Source organism: Amblyomma mixtum, chromosome 9 (genome assembly GCF_055824585.1).
Source record: "Amblyomma mixtum isolate Tamu chromosome 9, ASM5582458v1, whole genome shotgun sequence".
Classification (NCBI taxonomy): domain Eukaryota; kingdom Metazoa; phylum Arthropoda; class Arachnida; order Ixodida; family Ixodidae; genus Amblyomma; species Amblyomma mixtum.
In genome coordinates this window covers 27,448,815-27,469,038 of record NC_143020.1, presented here as the reverse complement: position 1 = coordinate 27,469,038, position 20,224 = coordinate 27,448,815, and the positions used below count along the sequence as shown (strand labels likewise).

General features: G+C 50.5%; 1 protein-coding gene across 1 annotated transcript in view; it reads right to left on the bottom strand.

Annotated features, from left to right (window-relative positions):
• The window catches only part of LOC149328583 (uncharacterized), a 71,881-nt gene that overhangs the window by 22,191 nt on the left and 29,466 nt on the right, over positions 1-20,224 (bottom strand). Inside the window, exon 2 of the mRNA XM_089559030.1 lies at positions 18,784-18,971. Coding sequence (XP_089415156.1) covers positions 18,784-18,971 — 188 coding nt within the window. The remainder of the gene's footprint in view (positions 1-18,783; positions 18,972-20,224) is intronic.

Genomic DNA, 20,224 nt, shown 5'->3' with positions numbered 1-20,224 from the left:
ATTATGAAGGCACGAACGAGCCTTATTAGGCAATGCTCCCTGAGGCCTTTGCTCCTTAAGGAGATTCGCTTGAATATCCCCGTTACTTGGTCGATATACGTCTGAAGCTTTTTAAGGATAATGGTGTTTTTCCCATTCTGCTGTAGGAAATACTGCCGAATCCTAATGGTGCTGACTCTTGGTACCGTAATCCCTTCCACGTATACCTCCACTGGTTTATGTAGATGCAGTTGGCGGAATTTTCGGGTTAGCTGTGCTTTGCTGCACATGGAGAACAGTTCAGATTTCTGAGGAGAGCAATATAGCCCTCTATTTCGGGCGCAGTTCTCAACTATAGACGCCGCTTCTTGCCGTCTATTCGAAATATCGGCGCTGGAGCCTCCTTCGGTCCAAATTGTGATGTCATCTGCATAGATACTATGTTTGATGCCTTCTGTTGTATTCAGCTGGGACGAGAGATCTTTCATTGCAAAATTGAAAAGAACGGGGGAGGGGACAGATTCCTGGGGCGTCTCTCTGCCCCCGGTACTGATGGGCTCAGAACTGAGTCTCACGAAGGTAACTTCAGTTTTCCTGAGGGTGAGGAAATCTTTGACATAGTTGAAGCACTTGCTTCCCACTCCAGCCGAGTTGAGGCCTTCGAGAACCGCTCTGTGCTCAAAATTATCAAAAGCCTTAGTGAGATAAAGTCCCAGGATTGCTCTATATGATTTGTCGTCCTCGGGAGCATCCAGGATGTCGTGCTTTAATCTGAGCATGGCATCCTGGACGCTTAATCCTGGCCTGCACCCTCCCATCTCCACTGTCCAGAGTTCCTTGGTTTCCATATGTCTAGAGATTCTCAGTTGTACCACTTTTTCCATGAGCTTACCCAGACAAGAGGCGAGAGATATGGGCCTCATGTTGGATAGTTCAAGTTTCTTGCGCGGTTTAGGAATAAGGACCAATTTTGAGATTTTCCACTCCTGTGGAATTTCAGCCCCTTCCCAAATTTTATTCATTAGTTCGCAAAGGAATTGCAAGGAGTCTTCATCAATATTTTTAAGCACGGTGTTTGTGATATTGTCTGGTTCTGGAGCAGATCTCTTTTTGAGATCCTGCAGGGCCCCCCTAATTTCCGCCATTTCAATTGGAGCATCTGTGGCCTCATTCTCGGGCCCAGTATAGCTAGGTAGAGGAGGGCCGGAATCCTGACATGTATATGTTGTCCTGATTGTATCCAGAATCTCCCCGTTTCCTCCTTTGGACTTATGCTTGATCTTAATCTGGTCTAGTCTGGTCCGTCTCTAGGTGTGATTCGGATCGATGAGGTAGCGGAGCATAGCCCAGGTCTTGGGAAGGTTCATGTTAAGCTCATTTCATCACACATTTCGGCCAAGCTCCTTTCGGACAGATTGACTGCATACTGCTCCATTTCCTTATTGAGCTTGTGGGGACGCCTTCGTCCCCTGCGTTCGCTTTCCCTCAACGCACTACTTCCCTGTAGTTAGCTCCCCCGAAACGCACTCTTCTTAGTTTGGTTACTTTAACTAACAGGGGTGTGCGCTCGCGTCGCAGCGACACCAGCGCCACGGATGGCGTTTTGCCGCGCGCTCGCGGGGAGCGACGGGCTCTATTCTCCTTGAGACCGGGAAGCTCGCGGACGTTTCACGAGCCGCTCCGCTCTTCGCCGGCGGCGACCTCGTGTGGAAACATGTTCTCCTCAGCTCGTCCCGTCTGCTCTCGGAGTTTTTCCCCCTGCCCTACCGTGGTCGAACGTTCGCTCGTAACCGTGGTGGTGAGTCGGACATCCTCGATTCCTCAGTGTATGTTGTTGCTAGCTGGCGTTATTGTTGTTATAGCAATAAATGGCTTGTTTGTGTCAGCCAGGGTGTCGTTCCTTTGTTCCGCAGAGCAAGGCCCGCCGTGGTCGCCGTGCGCTCTGTAGCGTACGCGACCACGGGGTGGGGTCAGCGCGGCTTTGAACTGTGTCAGCCGCGGTTAAGCGGGGAGAACGTATTTATCTCCCAATTTAAGCCCCACAAGCTTAGCAATCCCCCTTCTGTGATTTCTTTTCCATTTTTGAGTTGTTCACTTTCCCTCCAAGTTCCTCTTGGATTTAATAAGATTTAAGAGGTTGGTGTCTAATTTTAGGACTTGGATATTCGTCGCCTGTTCTTTCGTGGCCTCCTTTATATGCCGATTAAATTCTTTTTGCCACTCAGTCAAAGAAGGCCAAGACTTATTCCCCGCAGCCTCCCTGATGGACCTAAATTTATCACAATCTATTATTTTGACTAGTGACAGGGAGTCCCGAAGATGAAGTTTGAGCCGAATTTCTATGACCGTTGGACGCTACCATAGTTTTTTCCTGTGTTGCACCATTCAACAGGGCCACATCTGTGACTTAGTGTAATATCCGTCGTGGTGTCTTTACAGACGCTGTTCCCCATGCGCGTGGGTGTCGCCGCATCTGTTAGTTGAGAGAGCCCATTGGATGATATGGATTCAAGCAGTGTTTTCCCCTTCCGACATTGTGTATTATATCCCCGTTCTTGGTGTTTAGCATAAAGTCCCCGCAAACGGCTGCGCGGCGTGGCGTTTATACAATTCGTGCGCTTTTCTAGAAATGCCAAGAAATTTCGCGAGGAGCGCTAGCCAATCGAAGCAAAGCGGTTTGATGACGTCACGGGAGCTGTTCTGGGATTGGTCGCCAGGGTTAAGAAAGCTCCCGAAAGGTCTCGCGTCGTCTGCTTTAGGCTGACGAAAAGCAACAAAAATGAATTTCAATGCCGCGATGTTGGGCTGCGTCCGCTTTCTTCTGAGCTATATTGTGCCCTTATTGCACTGTAAAAGTCAAGAAACTACGCGGACACTAAAGTCTGTGTGCACTAAGTAGACCACTAAATATTCTTGGAATTCCTGATTTCTTGGATTTCAAGGCTTTCGCAGCCATTCGTAGCCATATCCGCACGAGAGCACGCGAGATCATTCGAGAACTTGCGGGATCATAACAAGCGACCCCCAGGAAGATGGCTGCGCCCACTCGAGCCATCTCGAAGTTTCGATTGTAGTTATTGTTGTGTACTCGTCGGTTTGTCGAACAGAGATTTGGACTGCTGTTTATTGCAAGGCTCCTGAAGTCATATATTATTGCAAAGGTATGATCGTAATGAGTAGGTTTAAGTAGGAATTGCCCGATTCCCATTCGTTCCTTCTTCTCGCCTGGCGACGCGATGAGCCAAGCTCAGGACGTGGTATTTTACCTTCCCTTGCTCCCACTCGAGCTAAAGCCCTAACCCAGGGGACTTCGTGCAATGTTTTTGACCAGCTCGCCTCTCTATATCTCCGGCTCCCTCTTGCAACTTCTTACCCTGCTTACTTGGCCGGACCTAACCCCAATGAGGGCCACCCGTTCACATTCCGGGAGCTCGAAGCGGCTGTGGCTGCTAATACTGGCTGCTCGGCTCCCGGTGAGGGCGCCATTACATGCACTGCACTTCGTAACCTTACTGACCGCGCCGAAGAAGTCCTCCTTCAAGCCTACAATGAGTCCTGGGACAGCGGCTGTCTGCCGAGCTCCTGGGCCTCCTCCCTCATTTCTATGATTCCAAAGCCGGGCAAACCTCCCTCCCTCTCTAACCTCCGCCCAATCTCTCGGACGTCGTGCGTTGCTAAGAACTTTGAGCGAATGGTATTCACTGGCCTCTAATTTTCTTGAGGCGAGGGAGTACTTCCGCGGTTATTTTATATGCCTCCGATGCCGCGTCCGTGCATTGGACGTGTTTCTGACTCTCCAACACCTTTCGCTCAGCTACCCCTCCGAAATTCACGCACTTGTGACCGTCGATGATCCGCAAGGCCTTCGACGGTGTGTGCCGAGGCCACATCCTGTCTCAACTCACCTCGGTGGCCTCTGGCTTCCACATGTAGTCTTTTGCCCGCAGACTGCCATCTGTCCAGCCCCACCACCTCACCTGTGGCACTCCTCAAGGTGATGTTCTCTCCCCTGTGCGCCACCACGAAGCAGTGCGCCACCACGGACCCGAGCCCCCGTGCTTAGCTGTGTGTGGCATTTCCGTGTCCGGGGAAAAGGGGATCCTGGCGGTTGAGCCAATGCCGAGCGTTTGGACCTTTAAGGCTCCTCGGCGGAGGCAGCACACCACTTTGGCCCCAGCTTCCTGTAGACGGCACCTTCGGCCTGACCCGACCGGGGGAAATCGGCAGTCGCCTTTTCCTATTCTCCTTTCCATCTTTCACTTTCCTATCTCCTTTCCTACAACTCTCCTTTCTCCTCCTCTTTTCTTAGTTTTTTTCACTTTTCCTGGCGGCTAGAGCTAACCTTGTGTGGCCAACTACCCAGAGTTGCGTCATATTTGGTCATAGTTGAGGTGTGCAGGTGGCGTGGGCAGACTTGCTAGCAAGTTTCTCTCCCGCCCCCTTGTTGGGCTCTATGGTGGGTGGATGGCACAGTGGCCGAAAAATTAACATTTTTTATGGCTTCCCCTCTTTCCAAACCTGATCGCTCTCTCAAGAGAGGGCGGAACGATGCAGATCATTTCTTCCAAAAAAGAAAAGTCAGTTTTCCTCAATATCATTTCATCTATAGTGAAGTACATGATAAGCAAGCAAGAATCCTGTCTTCCTAACTAGTATCAAAGTGTTTGACAGAAGCCTTGGGCATTGGCTACAAGGTATCAAAGATGGCCAGCGGTGACTTACTGCTCGAACTGCGTGACAACGTGCAGCACTCAAAATTTGTAAACATTGTGTCTGTTGGGGATATTCCTTTCTCTGTGACTTCACACCGATCTCTGAACACCGTCCGGGGCGTAATATCCGAAAATGATTTTATTCACATCACTGAAAAAGAGGTGCTCGAAGGTCTGAGTGACCAAGACGTCATAGACGTTCACGAAATCAAGATCCGGAAGGATAATAAGGAAATAGACACAGAACACATGATCATCACGTTCAACCCCAGCACACTCCCCTTTTATTGTAAAACGCTCAAGGAAGGAAATAAAATAAAAAAAAAATTCAAGAGGAAGCCCGCACCCAAGCAAAGGTTATCACAGACGAACCAACTAAAAAATAAAAAAGGGGCGAACGCCCAAGAGAAATCTTAAGAAAAACGAATTACAAGACAAAAGAAAAAAACAGGCACAAATGATGGGCGGGCAAAAGTGATTTTTAGACGCAGGACGCCCCTGAAGGGTTGAAAATTGTGAAGGACGAAGTGAAAATGAAACAGGGATGGGTCCAGCGTGCTTAGATTCTTCAGACAGGCTGCAGGTGGCCAGGAGGAGGGAAGGTGCGGGGATCTGTAAGAAGGAAGAAGAGACAGGAAAAGAAAGCGAGGAGAAAAAAAACGAACAAACAGGTGATAATGGGCTTAAGAAAGCAGAAGGGGTATATAAAAGAGAGGGGAAATTGAAAAGAGAATCAAGTAAATGACAAAAAGGCAGGTAAAAAAACAAAAAAATAGAACGAGCGAAATGAAAACTAATCAAACAATTAAAACATGAAAAATATAACAGCTAGAGGAAAGAAAACAAATCGAAAATAAAAATAAGTAAAAATAAACATGAAAAAAAAACTCAAACAAAACAAAGACTGCGTGTGCACGCAAGGCGAACAAATATCAAGATCCACATACCATCCACATCCCATCCACATGCCCGTGAGGCAGAGACAGGGCCACGGCCCACCGGAATTGGCCCTATGGTGCCCCCGACCATATGAGACATGAGGAGGCGCAGAAATGGCAAGGAGGTCTACGAGTCATCCGGGCGGGAATAAAGACGAGAGACAGGTGAAAGAAGGGAAGAAACGCGAACAGCAACGCGAATAAGCAACGCACGAGGCCGAGGGGAACCTAACAAAGAGGGGAAGTCATAGAGGGGAAAGAAAGTGCGGATAGCCGGGAAGCCGTGCTGCTATGTCCGCAGTGAGAGGGCAGACACGCAGGTAATGGACAACGTCCCCCACAGCTGCCCCGCATGGACAGAAAGGCGAAGGAAGGAGGGCAAAACGATGGAAATAGGATGGAAAACGACCATGGCAAGTCAGGAGGGGGACCAGAGATCGGGGTGGAGGGAAAAGAGAGCGGGAGACGGTTAATAGAGGGGACAAAAGCAGCCAGGAGGGTGTCCGAATGTTCCGCGGTCCAGGTGTCTGAACAAAGCCTGAGTATGGTGGTATGCATGCGGGTGCGCACTGATAAGGGTGACAGCCATGACGGCCGCAGGAGGCCGCGTGCCGACGCGATTGAGGCGGCCCAGTGAGCGAGCTCGTTGCCCCAGACACCACAATGGGCGGGGTCATGATAAATGAAGACAGGACGCTGAAGAGAAATGACTGCAAAGGTGCGCTTGACGTCTCGGACCTCGGAAGCGTAAGTCGGTGGTGGAAAGAGAGTGAAGAGCCTGAAGGAGAAAAAGGCAATCAGAGTAGACATGCAAGGGTAAAGGAGAAGGGGCATGCCGGGCATAACAACAAGCCTCGTGAAACGCGACAGCCTCTGCGCAGAAGGCACTAGAGGCTGTCTCGATACGAAACCGGGCCACGTTGCGCAGCGCGCCAGAAGGGAATGCGACGTAAGCAGCACCCGCAGAGTGGGACGTATAAGAGCCGTCCGTGAATATATGAAGGCCGGGAAGGGAGGACTGAGAGGGAAAGTGAGAAGGGAGAAGACGGATGAAGGAGAATGAGGAAGCCACAGAGGGATGGTCGCACCAGGGATCAAAGCGGGGCAAGATATCAGATGGTAGATAAGTGTGACCTCCAAAGGTGACGGGATCTACACCGTTTAAAATGATGTACTCCGGACAGAGGCGATCCAATTCCAAGGGAAGATGGGGTACCCGGAGGAGTACCTGAAGCGCAGCCGTGCGTGTTGTGCGGAAAGCCCCTGTGATAGCGAGAAGAGGAACCCGCTGCACAGAAACAACCTTTTCCCGAAGGCGGGATTTGGCGTTGCGAGACCACCAAGCGGGCGCGGCGAAAGTGAGAGCGGGTTGTATTACTTGGAAATAAAGCCTATGTAGAGAACAGGGAGGGAGGGAACGGTGGAACGACAGAAATGAGACCAGACGCGAACTGAGGATCTCTGCCTTGTCGCGGAGGAAGTAAGCATGAGGTAGAAAAGTGAGGAGGCGGTCGAAGAAAACGCCTAAAATTTTGAGTTCCTGTTTGAAACTTAAGGGGCGGCCCGAAAAGCGCACGGTGCGATTACGCTTTTCCATTCCGCCCACGCCGTCGGAAAACAGCATACAAAATGTTTTTGGCCATGAGATCGTCACCCGAGAATCAGAGGCCCAACAGGCTATTCTGTCAAGGACGTCGGCACACAGCTGCTCCAACTTGTGGCGCGTGCGGGCCGGAACCAGCACAATGGTATCATCGGCATACGCCTGTATTGTCATGCCAGGGGGCATTGGACACTCGAGAAGGTCTGCGATTATGTTCCACAAAAGGGGTGAAACGGGGGGATCACTGAGGGCTCCCGAGAGTGGCATTGGCAGAATCCTCCTCACCAGTGCGTGACTACCGTGTGCAGCGAAAGAAAGGAGCGCAAGAGTTGATACAGGTTGGAAGGGAGACCGCGCCTGCGAGAGAAGCGGAGGACGAGGGGGTGCCAAACGCTATCAAACGCACCCTGAAAATCAAGTGATATAAGAACCACGGGCGTGCGGGATATGCGGAAATTTTCCAGGGCCGTTCGCAACGAGGCCAGGGCTTGCACTGCGCTGCGCGAATGGGTAAACCCAAATTGGTTGGGATGGGGATGGCCCCTGGCGTGCAAGAAATAGTAAAGACGGCGGTGAAGTAGGCGTTCTAATAGTTTACGGAGGACTGAGTTCATCACTATTGGCCGGTGGGAAGTAGGGAGGAAAGAGGGACGGTTTGCTCTAGGAAGGAAGATGATCCGCCCCCTGCGCCACACGGAGGGAAAGTGGCCGAGACTGAGGGCACCGTTGAAAAGGAAGAGAAAGAAGGACGGGTGGGCACGCCAGAGGCCCGTAACCAAGGTCGCAGTCAGCCCATCCAGGCCGGAAGCCGTGCCACTATCGAGTGCGTTTACGAGCAACTGAAGCTCGTTACGCGAGAACGGGACGTCAGGCGGTACAGAAGGATGGTAAGGCGTCTCGACGGATGCACGGATACACGCGTGGAATGACCCGAAACGTCGTGTTTTTTCCTGTATTTTACTTGGTTGGCGTCACTTACCTTCTCCTAACACGCGTGGAATGGTGAGTCTGTCAAAGAATTATCAAACGCGACCTGTGTTGGGAGCAAAAGTGCCGCCGACTCGACGACAGAAGTCGTCAGAACGCCGCCTGCTGTGTCCAGAGGTTGTAAGAATACTGGGGCGCGCAGTTTGACAAATGCCTTTTGAAAGGGTGCGCCGAAAAGGTTTTTCCGAGCCGCATCATGACAGGCCTGGCGCAACACCGAGTCCTTCGCCTCCCTGATGTTGCGATGGTAACACGCAAGTGCGGCCTGAAACGCGGTGTGATAGACAGGGCGCATCGATGGTTCTGAACAACGCTGGAAGCGCTGGCGCAAAGCTCGAACGCGGCCCCGCTCGATGCCGAGCTCAGGGGACCACCACGGCTTCAGTGCCGGAGCACTCACAACTGTATGCTTGTGGCGCTCAATCAGCGTGGTAACTCGGCCGTGGAACCGGTTGACGATGGTCTCCAACCCATCGGGAGAGCGCAGATCGGCGCCAGCAACCCGGGGAAACAATGTGTCCCTTGCGAGGCACTGAAGAAGACGAGCCCGGGATGAAACCGTTAGGCGGTGCTGCTTCGGAGAAGGAGGACCATTCGACACCTCAATATAAGAATGCCCAGACAGAGATTCGGCGTCCGAGACAGTCCATGTGTATCCGTAGCTGAGCAGGGATGGGAAAGCGAGCGTGACATCAATCCACGACTCCGCGTAATAGTTGTCGTAAGTGGGGGTGGAAGTAGGATCATTTGAAACTATCAGTTGGTGAGCCAGGGCGAAGTTTGGAGCCACTCGAGTCGGAGGGTGAGGGGCCCCACAATTCATGGTTGTCGTTGAAGTCACCGGCCAGGATGATAGGGCGGCCGGCCGCCAAAGCGACCACTTCTTCTAACGAAGAGTCAAAGAGGGCGCGCGGCGGGCAGTAAACAGAGACAAAGAGGAAGGAAGCAGACTGGGAGGTGCAGAGCACCGCCACGACGAATGTGGAGGCGTAAATAGGAAACAACTCAATAGGAGGATCCTGCGCAAAGATCAGCGAGCGCGGATGTGATTGCGCAGAGGAGACGGCAACCCCACTGGGAAGACCTGAAACCCCACCACCGACCAGGTAAGGTCCGCCACCGCTGCCAGAGAAAACGGAGAAGGGACGAAATGACTCGAGAGGGCAGCCGTCGCACCCCGCGCATCGTGTGCAGGAGGCCTTAGAGGGGTCCGTAGCATGCGGGCACGCCTTATGAGCGTGGCCGTATTGGGCACAGAACGTGCACAACGGGACGTGGAGGTCCTCCTGGACCTCAACCGAAGTCCAGCCCACGGTGCAGCGACGGGCGTCACGAAGCCGGGAAAAAGCGGGAGGGTCAACCTCTAGGACGCGAACACGCTGTCCAGAGCGCTGTGTAAAGGACAATCTGAGATTACATTTCTGCAGATAAAGAAAGTGTGTCAGATTCCGCCGGTTGAGGGCGGTCACGAGATCCTCAGGACGGATATCAGGATCAACCCCGGACAGGGGGACGTGGGGATTGCGTCGCTCAGGCATACGGACATTGATGGAAGCCCGGGTGGCCTCGATACGGGCGATGGCAGCCTGCAGGTGCTCGAGGTTCCCAGGGTTCCGGGATGTAACCACCAGGGCGCGACGGGTGGGTCGGAGTGTGGCGGCTCCTATTCCCTCAGACTCAGGGTCGATGGCCGATTCGATGAGGGTAGCAACCTCGCGACCCACGTTGTCGGAAGCCCCAACAGACGTTGAAAGCATCTGATGGGGCTTCTAGGCCGGAGGAGAGTCCCCGAGCTCGAGGGGCCCTGGGCGTGCCTGTGTCGCAGTGCCTGAATCAAATCCGACAGGTGGAAGAGGGCCGGCACCGCCGCGCAGAGCCGCCGCAAAGGTCCTAGGAACATTTGGTCCGGCCCGCAGAAGGCGAAGTTCCGCCTCGGCCTCGGAAGCCCTGACGGACACTTCGGCATTCCGGGCCCTCAGGAACTTCAGCTAACGATCCCGGGCGATAACTTGGTCCCGCAAAGCACGTACGCGCTCTGTGTCACGGATGGCGCAGGCAAAGAAGTTATGCGCATTAGCATTCATGGCTGAGACCAGGGACATAAGGGTGACCCGGACCCCTGCTTTGATCTTATTCTTTCCGTCATTAATGATGGACAGCAGTTCCTCGTGCGCCGCTAAAGGGAGGTATCCGTGCCCAGCTCTAGGTTGTCGGTGGCGGGGATCTTTGGGGCAGCAGCAGATGGGGAGGAAACTCCAGAGACGCCGGTCACGGGGGTCAAATCTGTGCCCGAAAGAGAACGGGGTTCACCACCCGAAGCGGCACCATGGTCAGTTAGACGATGTTCATCTGGTATGATCGGTAGGTCAACGGTAGGTTCCGTGTGGACGTCAGAGGTTACCTCAGGAGATGGCGGATCCGCACGTAGTAGAGGTGCCAGGGCCAGTCCGGCAGCAGCTGCGCGGTCAGTCATGATGGAGCCAGCAGCCTCCAGGCCTAAGCAGGCCGCAGCCTAGGTGCGAAGTGCGGAGAAAATGAAAATTAAGGTGTTGTCCACCGAGAGGGACGACATTCAGGGGGTCCCCAAGGTGTTACAGGGCCCCTCAGAGCAGAGAATCTCTCTAAGGGGAAATAGGAATCAGCAGGAGCTGAAAACAGTGCGATCCACAGGATGCTAGCCATGTATGTCGATACCGACCACAAGACATGGTGCGTTATCCTGCCTTACATCATCTTCGCATCATACACCACAGTGCAGGAGACCACCCAAATGACGCCTCTTAGGCTCGTCCATGGCAGGGAGGCCACGACCACGCTAGATGCCATGCTGGCCAATATTACCGAAGAAGATAACGTCGATGTCGCCGCCTACCTTCAACACGCAGAAGAAGCGCGAAGACTTGCCAGATTGCAGATCATAGGCCAGCAGCGGGCCGACGCCAGACGCTACAACCTACGAAGACGCAACGCGGAATACAAGCCAGGAGATCGAGGCTGGGTTTGGACGCCCATTCACCGCCGCGCATTGCGTGAAAAACTTTTGCGCCGCTATTTCTGCCCGTACAAGGTTCTTCGTCGGGTAGGTGAACTGGACTATGAAATCGTCTGTGACGAAATGACTGCATCCCAGCGATGCTGCGTACGACCAGAAATTGTCCATGCCTTCCGTCTAGAGCCCTATTATGCGCGTTAAAACACGTTGCGTTTACACTCCTGGTGTTTATTTTTACACAATCCGTTTTAGTTATTTGTGGCGAATTATTTGCTGAAGCATCGGGTCGATAGTCTTTTGAAAGGGGAATAATGCCGCTAATGTTTGAAGTGTTTGTTTGTTGATTCTTCAAAGCTGCCGGCACGCCGCTTTATCTCTTTGTTTGTGAGTCAAGACGCGCATCGATTTATCTCGATCGATCGCATCCAGGCGGAGCCGACTGTACGTTGTTCCCAACGTTACTAGATTACCTGGTCAGTTTGGAAACTCCGCTGCAGCTCGGCGGCCAAACGTGGCCCCATTCGTGTCCCTCTCGCGATGTGGCGTTATCGACGCTGTTGGCCCGGTCCGGCCGGTCTCTCGTCACACGAACCCTCGCTATCAGGCGAGCGCGCCGTGTTTCACGCCACTTTACTCCGGTAATTCCTGTTTAGCGAAAATATCTCCAAGATAGGGCACAAATATTATTCTGAATGTGCAACTACAGTGGCATTAAGGCTTCGCGAACGGTCCTGGGCGGCAAAGGTGCGATCGGGATGTGAGTATGAGTATGAGCATATTTCAAACAAGCATGTTTACATACATGTTTGAGGTGTATGGGAGTAAAAACCGCTCAAGAGCAGCTTGACAACGCTCCCATTACCCTCTCTGAATCATTCTGCTGAATCATTAACTCTTGATGAGACATCTGGATCTTGGTCGGGTATAGTTTTTTGTTTCATTCACTTCCCTAAAAACTAAATGACTCTTTGCTTACGGCGGGCCACGAAACGATAGATGAGTCGCATGTTGCCGAAAATATCGAAACCTATGGCCATGTACGATCGGTTTTAAGCAAGACAGTCAATGATACACACGTGTTTTTTAAAGGGAGATGCAGCAATACCCCCGTGAAACTTCGACGTTATTAACGTGATAAAACGCGAATAATGGCGGTAATAGCAGAGGTCAGATTGAAAGTAGTTTATTCAGTTCACATAAGAAAAAAACACAGTTACAAGAAAACTGTTTCTACTGTTTTTCAAAAAACAGTTACAAGAGACGTGCTGTTTTGTTTGCAACAGCCACCTTCTTCTTGCTCTCCAAACGGTGTTTAACATCTCTAGAGAAAAAGTGCATTCTTGTTGCAGTAACAAAGTTCAGTATCTAACAAGTGAATGCCGACATGCGCTCAGCGCAACCCAAGCGAGCAAGGCTGCACTTGTCTAGCTCTTCCAAAACTTTCCAGAAAATGTTTGCAGCCTTGGTGATGGTCAGTGTGAATTGCGGTCGCACAACGTAGAACGCTTATCTTGCCTTGGTTTCGGAGCAGACAGGTCGACAGCTCGGCCGCACCGACTCACGGACGCATAGCTCGGGTCATAGCCTCCTTTATACTTTCTGTGCCTGTCAACTCCGCGCTCCGCGGCCGTCGTCGCCGCTCCTCCTCCCTTGAGAAGTTACGCCGCTGGCTGCCGAGAGATGGCGATAGCGACGTTGGGGCACCCTCGCGAGGCGAGTGCCGGGTGCGCTGTGTTGAGAGCAGCCCGGATACCCACGCGCTGTTGATCTGTCGTTATGTGGGCTGTTTTGCAGTGTTTGCAGTATTAGAGTGCTTTTTTAAGCTTTGATTTTTGCCACGTCTTGAACAGTTTTGCAGCGCTTTTTTTAAGCTTTAATTATTGCCACGTCTTGAAAAACATCCATTCTCAGTTCCTTGCACGCGACCTTGGAAAGAAGGGAGAGGTTTCGTCATCTCACTTGAAGAAACTCTACGAGATGTAAGAAAGATAGGATTGTAAAACCTGTGAGGAGTCTAACCAGAAAACATGTTTTTCCGAACAATATTGAAAAAATGAACGTCTAACGAGCTGTCCATGTTTTTTCTCCAGACGTTATCATCTGCTCTGGAGTTCTTGAAAGAGCACGCAGGACAGAGCTGCCATACATCATTTGCCTATGCGGAACCAACAACTACTGCACGACACCAGCAACAAGTGCCAACATATCGAGCAAAATTTCCCTGACGTCAGGCACTTTGACGACAAAAAATGATTCCAGGCTGGAATGGCTGGAAGTTACATTTCCGCTATATATCGACCAACTAAAGAAAGATGCAACTTATCCTCGTGCCTTTTTCCCAGCCGAGACGTACGAGGCTCTTATGCTCACAACTTACTCGACTGCTTGCTGCGTTCGCTATCTGGTAGCTGAGGAGAAGTTCTGTTTTGTACTAACGCGGAAATTCAGCAGGGACCCAATTGAAGCGCTGTTTGGAACCCTGAGGCGGTCACTGGGATGCAACGGCAAACTTGACGTGCGGCCGGTACTCTCAGGACTAGAAAAAGTCTTGAAGACGGGAATTGCCGCGATATCTGAACACAGCAACGTACTATATGATGAGAGTCACCACAGCACTGGACTTAGGACTGCAGGGCTATGTGCACTTGGGAGGAGCGATGAGCTTCCAGAGGCTGCTTTGGAAGTCTTGGGACGCTTAGACGTGCAGCATGTCCCTGCTTCTCTACCTACATCGCAGCTGTCGGCCACGTTCTGTGTAGGCGGCTACATCGCTCATGTGATAAGTGACATATGGAATGTGAGCAGTGCTGTTTACTCACAACCAAACCACCTACTATACCCATTCGAGCAGTTCACCCGAGAACAGGACCGTGGTGGGCTGCTTTACCCATCTGACGAATTACTCTATGTCTTAGGCTGGGGCTTTTTGTGGAGACAGCTTAAAAGAGAACCCACGACTTCAAAATCCATTGAAAAACCTGACCGATGCAGCTGTACAGCCATCTGTAAATCAAGGTTGCTGACGTGCCCGGTCAGTGACAGCAGTCACCGTGAACATTTTTCTCTACTTGTGGCAACTAGATTCATCAGACCACTGCTGGTGAACTACGCCTCTTCGATAACAGACAAGACTTATTTGTATAAGCCACTGTTTCGGCAGAAGCCACTCTCACGAAAAGTCATGAACTGTAAACGTAGTTACTCTTGTAGCACAACTGTTGTTGCGAAATGCGTAAGTAAATGGTGGTGCCTTTCTTCTTAAATTTTGTTTTAGCGCAGCGTAGACTATCATTGTAACTGTTCTATTACCATTGACGCTAGCGGAGCAGTCATGCAGTTTTTCGAGCCATGCCCGCATATCTTGAAACTGCATCACATAACATGTCATAGCGTTGGTGTTACTGGCTAACAACTAACGTGATCACTTGTTATCCTTAGAGGACGTCGGCCTCACAAGTAAATATAACGAATATGTACGATTCATGCTTAGTAGCAGTTATCCCGCGAGGGAATAACAGCGCTCCCATCCTCGCGCCGGTATTTGCACCAGTGCGCCTCGACACCTACGTCAGTGGCGCCCTCAGAGGCGGGAGCGGCAGCGCCGCGCAGCTTTACCCGACGGCACCGCTCTGTAGTTTGCGCGGCGCGTTGACAGGCACAGAGAGTATAAAGGAGGCTATCTCGGGTGCACCGACGCTGTTGCGCTTCTGTGTTGAGTTACACCCGGAGCCAACGCCGCACGAGCTACGTCGCACGAAACGCACTTATATAAATGTGGCTAGAACACAGAGGAGCAGCGATCAACTTGCAGCGCAGTTTAACACCAACAAAAAAACGCTTCGCTGTAGAGTTCGCTGACGTGGTCAGCGTGCTACTCTGCCGAGAAGCCGGTCAAACAGCGACGAGAGCGCCCCGCTCGGCGGCACAGGCAAGGGTGACATCCGTGGCGTCGGAGTTTTCAAACTGAAAAAGTAATCTAGTAACGTTGGTTCTTCCAGAGTGTTCTAGTAACTTTCCAAGCTTTATCTCGGAAGTTCGCTATCAGCTTTAAAAAATGGCCTGGCTTAGCTTATGGTTAAGCCTAGAATGCGAAGCATCGCCTTTTATACAATTGCGTGACGTCAGTATCTCCGAGCGGTAGGAGCGGGATTTAGGCCGCCGGTGGAGGCTGCGCGTCCGCAAGCGAGCGCACTAGTTGAGCCCCAGCTTTCACAGCTGTTGTGACGTCATATCACGTGGTGCGCCGATGTAGGTCAAGTGGTAGCTACGCGGCCGCGCGCGGTGCAGCAAAGAAGAGCTCGGTTGTGCGGCTAGTATGCTTCGCATAAAAGAGCACGGCGGAGAGCGGCGGCCATTCTGTTCGACGACCGCCGAGCACGCTTGTAGCTACGCCGCCGCCGAATGATTCGGCTCTTTGCGGGTGCAAGTCAGCCCAAATAAATATTTCCATTTCGAAGACATTCTCGCTGTTTTCCTGTTTCCGGGACTGCAGTCACCACCACTACGTGACAATATGGGGTTTGTTATTTAGCAGTTAGTTTTTGTATGTACGTATGCATGTACAGTATTTGTCAAAAGTAACCAGGCTCCATGGTTTGCTTTTTATTCGTATAACAGAGCCCTCACAGCTTCCCTAAAGATCAAAAAGTTCTTTGAAGGTGCGGACAGGGGTTCTTCTTTCCATACAGACATTTCGAGCTTGAGCGCTGGCATAATAGCTTTAATATACGACTGAGAAAAAAAAACGTGCAGCCTGGTTACTTTTGACTAAGACTGTATGTACTTGTGAATGTATGCATGTGTATGTAAGTGCGTACGTACGTATGTGTGTGTGTGTTCGTGCGCGTGTATACGTACGCACACGTATGTTCGTACGTACTTATGCATGTATGTATGTATGCATGTATATATGTATGTATGCATGTATGTATGCATGCATGTATGTATGTATATGTATGATTGCATGTATGTATGTATGTATTTTTCTGCCATTACTTCAACCTTTTGTTTGTTTTGCAACACACTATACAACTTGTCAGCTCTCCATCGCTCTGTCAGCTTCACTGGGTGCAGGCTTTGTGAAGCCCTTCTTAGGCTTTTTGCTTGCCCACTCCAACTCAAAGCTGTCAGTAGACACGAAATGCTGTTAATAAAGTTTTGAGTTACACTTTGACCTTGTCGCCCGGAGAATTATTTTTTTTAGGCAGGAAAGCAACTACAGCAAACACGTTTCCGCGCAAGACTGGAATGCAACATTGCACCTGAAAGAGAGTACCTATGAGCTCCAAGAGCTTAAAGCCTCAGTTGCCGAACAGAGTGCAGTTAGTTGAGAACACAGTGCTTAGTCGCCAGCAGGCTGATTCAAATCCTTTACTATGTGAAGGAAGAAACGATGCGCATGCAGGCATGGCTGTCTGAAGACTTGTTTATTCATAATAAAGGATTTTTAGCGCAACGGGGACACAACACAAGAAAGACGACAACATGGGCGCTTACTGCAACTGTTTAATCAAGCCACAGCATACGAAATATATAGCCCTCCCAGCGCATGCGCACGCGTACAAGGCACCGAGATACACCATGCATCATTCTTATCACAGTAGGCGCGACAAAAAGTTTTGCTAAGCTTGATATAGAAAAACAGAAGTGTCACTAACACAGTTCTTGTATTAGCTCGTTTCTTTGTTTATACAAAAATATAAATTTTTATATGTATGTATGAGTATAACAACACTTTCCTAGCTTCCGTGCCGAGCAATGTTTCTCCAAAGCCACACCTACACAAGTAGGTAACCGAAAAAAAATGTATAAAGTATTGTAGCGACTATGTTTGTCTCTCTACCCTGTTCATGAAACATGCATTCCTGACGTTAAAAAAACTGAACTAAGAAGCATATGTTTGTACACAGTCGTATGTGAGCAACTGCGTACAGGTTCTAGCTAAAGTGGAAGGATCAAGAAAACAATCGCAGAACTGCTTGGTAGCGCTATGTGACGGTTCCTGGTTCGAGGTATGTGGAGTTAGAAAGTGAAGGCTACGAGTATGGGGTGCAGTTTCTTTTTCAGAGCTGTGTCACCTACGAAAATGCTGGCCTGTGCAGTGAATACATCCCGCAGCCCTCTTTAGCTGCGTTTGCAAGACGACACACAGCGCGAATATTTTTCGCCTCATAGGCCGGCCACTGATTACTCGCTCAGAAAGCATTGCACAATAAGCGTGCAAAAGTTGCACCATTCTAGCCACTCGTAATATTTATGTATGCTGATAACAGGGCCAGAAAGCCGTGCCCAACGGAAATGACCGTATCTCGGTAACACTGCACGTATCTCGACAACAGGCACGATCCGCCAGATAGGGCTTCTGCAGCGGTTTCCTTTGGTTTCCGAGGTCTCTCCATGCCTCCTCACGCCTACAGCTGCTGCTTACCTACAGCGCGCATAGTGCTTTCCAACGCGTTGGGCTTAGAAATGATGTCCATACTCGTCCAGAGCTACTCCCGTACCACAGAAGGAAATAGCAAGCCTTCACTGCGCTGCAGGTCTTAATTAATTGCGAAAGCATTTCCAGGCTATGTCGGCGAGGTCGTGTCCATAGAACGTGACTGCAGCAGTTATGACGTTCTGTGAAGAGGAAGCGACAAAGGTATAGTTGCAATCGAAAGGGGATGATGCGAGGATAGAGCGCAAAAAATTTGCCGATAGGACGAATAGTTAATTATTTAGAGCCAAAATTTTGAAAAAACGTCGAAATCACACGGACGTCGATGTAGTGAGTGGACGGGAAAATGGCCGTGGACAGCAAAATAGCGGGACCATAGGCAAAAAAGTAAAAATAAAGTTGGAAATACACTAAGATATATTTTATGAGTGATAATTAATCGAACAAAAAGTTTCATTGACATAAATTAATTGGTTAATTATCAGCAAAAACCATTGGACGGTTGAATAGGCTTGACAGGGATATAGTCAGTTAGCGGAAAAGCAAAGAAACCAGGGCACCAGATTTCAAAAACCGAAATGGTTGATTGAAGAAAAACAAGGTATAATTAGAGTAAACGAATCGATATTTATTTAAAGCATAGGACAATTACGCAAATTCAGTAGGTAAATAAATTACCAAACATAAAGGAAATGATCAACAGAGACGACGAGTGCTGAGGAGGCGTCAATGCTTGCGCATTCTCCCAATGCGGGTCGCTGCAGTCATCTTTCATTTTAATATCTGGTCATGATGGCCATGCTAAAACGCACTTCTTATCTGCCTTTTTCGTTAGCGCCCATAGACCTGCGTCATCGTTGCTAGTCGTTCCAAAGGAATCGTGGGGAAAGCGCACGCGTATGGCGTCTCAGATGCTTGAAGTTAAAAATGCCAGACTGTGCCCTGAGAAGAGGATGCCAGCGGATGCTCTCACCACTGTCATGCGTCTGGGATTGACCACGCGTCCTGAACCTCTTGAGCAGCGGCATGAGAGCTGGCTTGGGGTATTTGCTCGCGGTGCGTCAAGTAGTGCTTCTCGTAGTCGTCTACGTGCGAAAACGTCTGGTGGCAGTGAGAACATCAATGCGATGGACATCAAAGCGGTGACTCCTCAGGTTGGTACTTTGGGTGAAGCACCGTCCACATTCGGGGCATTTGTACGGCTTCTCACCCGTGTGGACACGCTGGTGTTCTTTGAGACCCGAACGATTCGAGAAGCGCTTGCTGCAAACGTCACACTCGAAAGGACGCTCGCCCGTGTGGGTCCGCTCGTGTCTGGTGACATGAAATCTGTTTGAGAAGAGATGAAAACAGGTAGGCGCGCTAAGCAAGACAATGCCGGCTCAGAGGACGAAGATTGAATTAACCATTGCGTCATAAAAGAACATGCGGCCGTTAGCAGTCTACAGCATCCACTGCAATGAGTTAGCATAGAGAAGCTTCGATGAGCGTTTAAAACTCAAATCTTTCTGTTTGCATTAGATCTGAGACAAATAAAGACTATCAAGCCAGACCAATTGTGTTCTTCATGCATGTGTTGATTGTTGGATACATCAGAACTAGGCCGCGAGCATAGGTCCATTTCCTGACGCAGGACTTCATAGCAACGGGAAAGGAAAACATTTGTGCTCTTGTCGCAGAATCCGCCGATTAGCTTCTATGCTCAACGAAGCTGGTGGTCCCATTCTGCGTCGCAGCTGAACCTTAGGGCGCTGCTTCCGTAACGAACTGCACCATTTACATCAAGCCGAATCGAACAAAACCCGCTTCCGTGCTCCTACGTTTCTACCGTATAGGCAAGCAATTCTGCGTTCTCAGGGAAGACGGCAGGCATGGCTGCTCCGCCGTTGAAGGTGACGACATGCGTCCTGTTCTAACTGCGTATTTGCCTGCTTGAATGACCGGAGTACAAAGGTTATTGCATGCCGCGGCGGCTGAATTTCCATGACGGCGAAATTCTAGAGGCCCGTGTGCTGTGCGATGTCAGTGCAGGTTAAAGAACCCCAGGTGGTCGAAATTTCCGGAGCCTTTCACTACGGAATCTCTCATAGCCTGAGTTTCTTCGGGGCGTTAAACCCTAATAAACCAAACCAACCAGCTTCCTATGTTTAGAGGAACGAAATGATTGAAAATGAGTCTTTTTAGGGTGTCTACATATCTACCGCCGTCAGCACGCTTAACAGAACGCTCGATTGGGCGTCCTCCGCTAATATTATAGCCCCTGAGCGCTGGGCGCAGAGTCCGAGACAATGCTGCACGGTGTGTTTGCGGCGGTTGCAGTCAGCTCGTGCCCTGCTTAGGCGCAGCGGCCGACGCCCAGCGCCGCTAAAGTTATATAGTCAGTGCAAGGCACGCGCTCGAGCGTTCGCGTTAAGCATCCTTACGGCGGTATCTGTGTGACCAATGGGTGCCAAACATTTCTCGATGTTCGCTTCGGTCTAACGCTACCACTGCTGTCAACCGCTACTAAAACAATTGCGAAGCATATAGCGTGGTCAAACGTCGGGCTTACCTGTAATTGCTGGAGTACTCGCA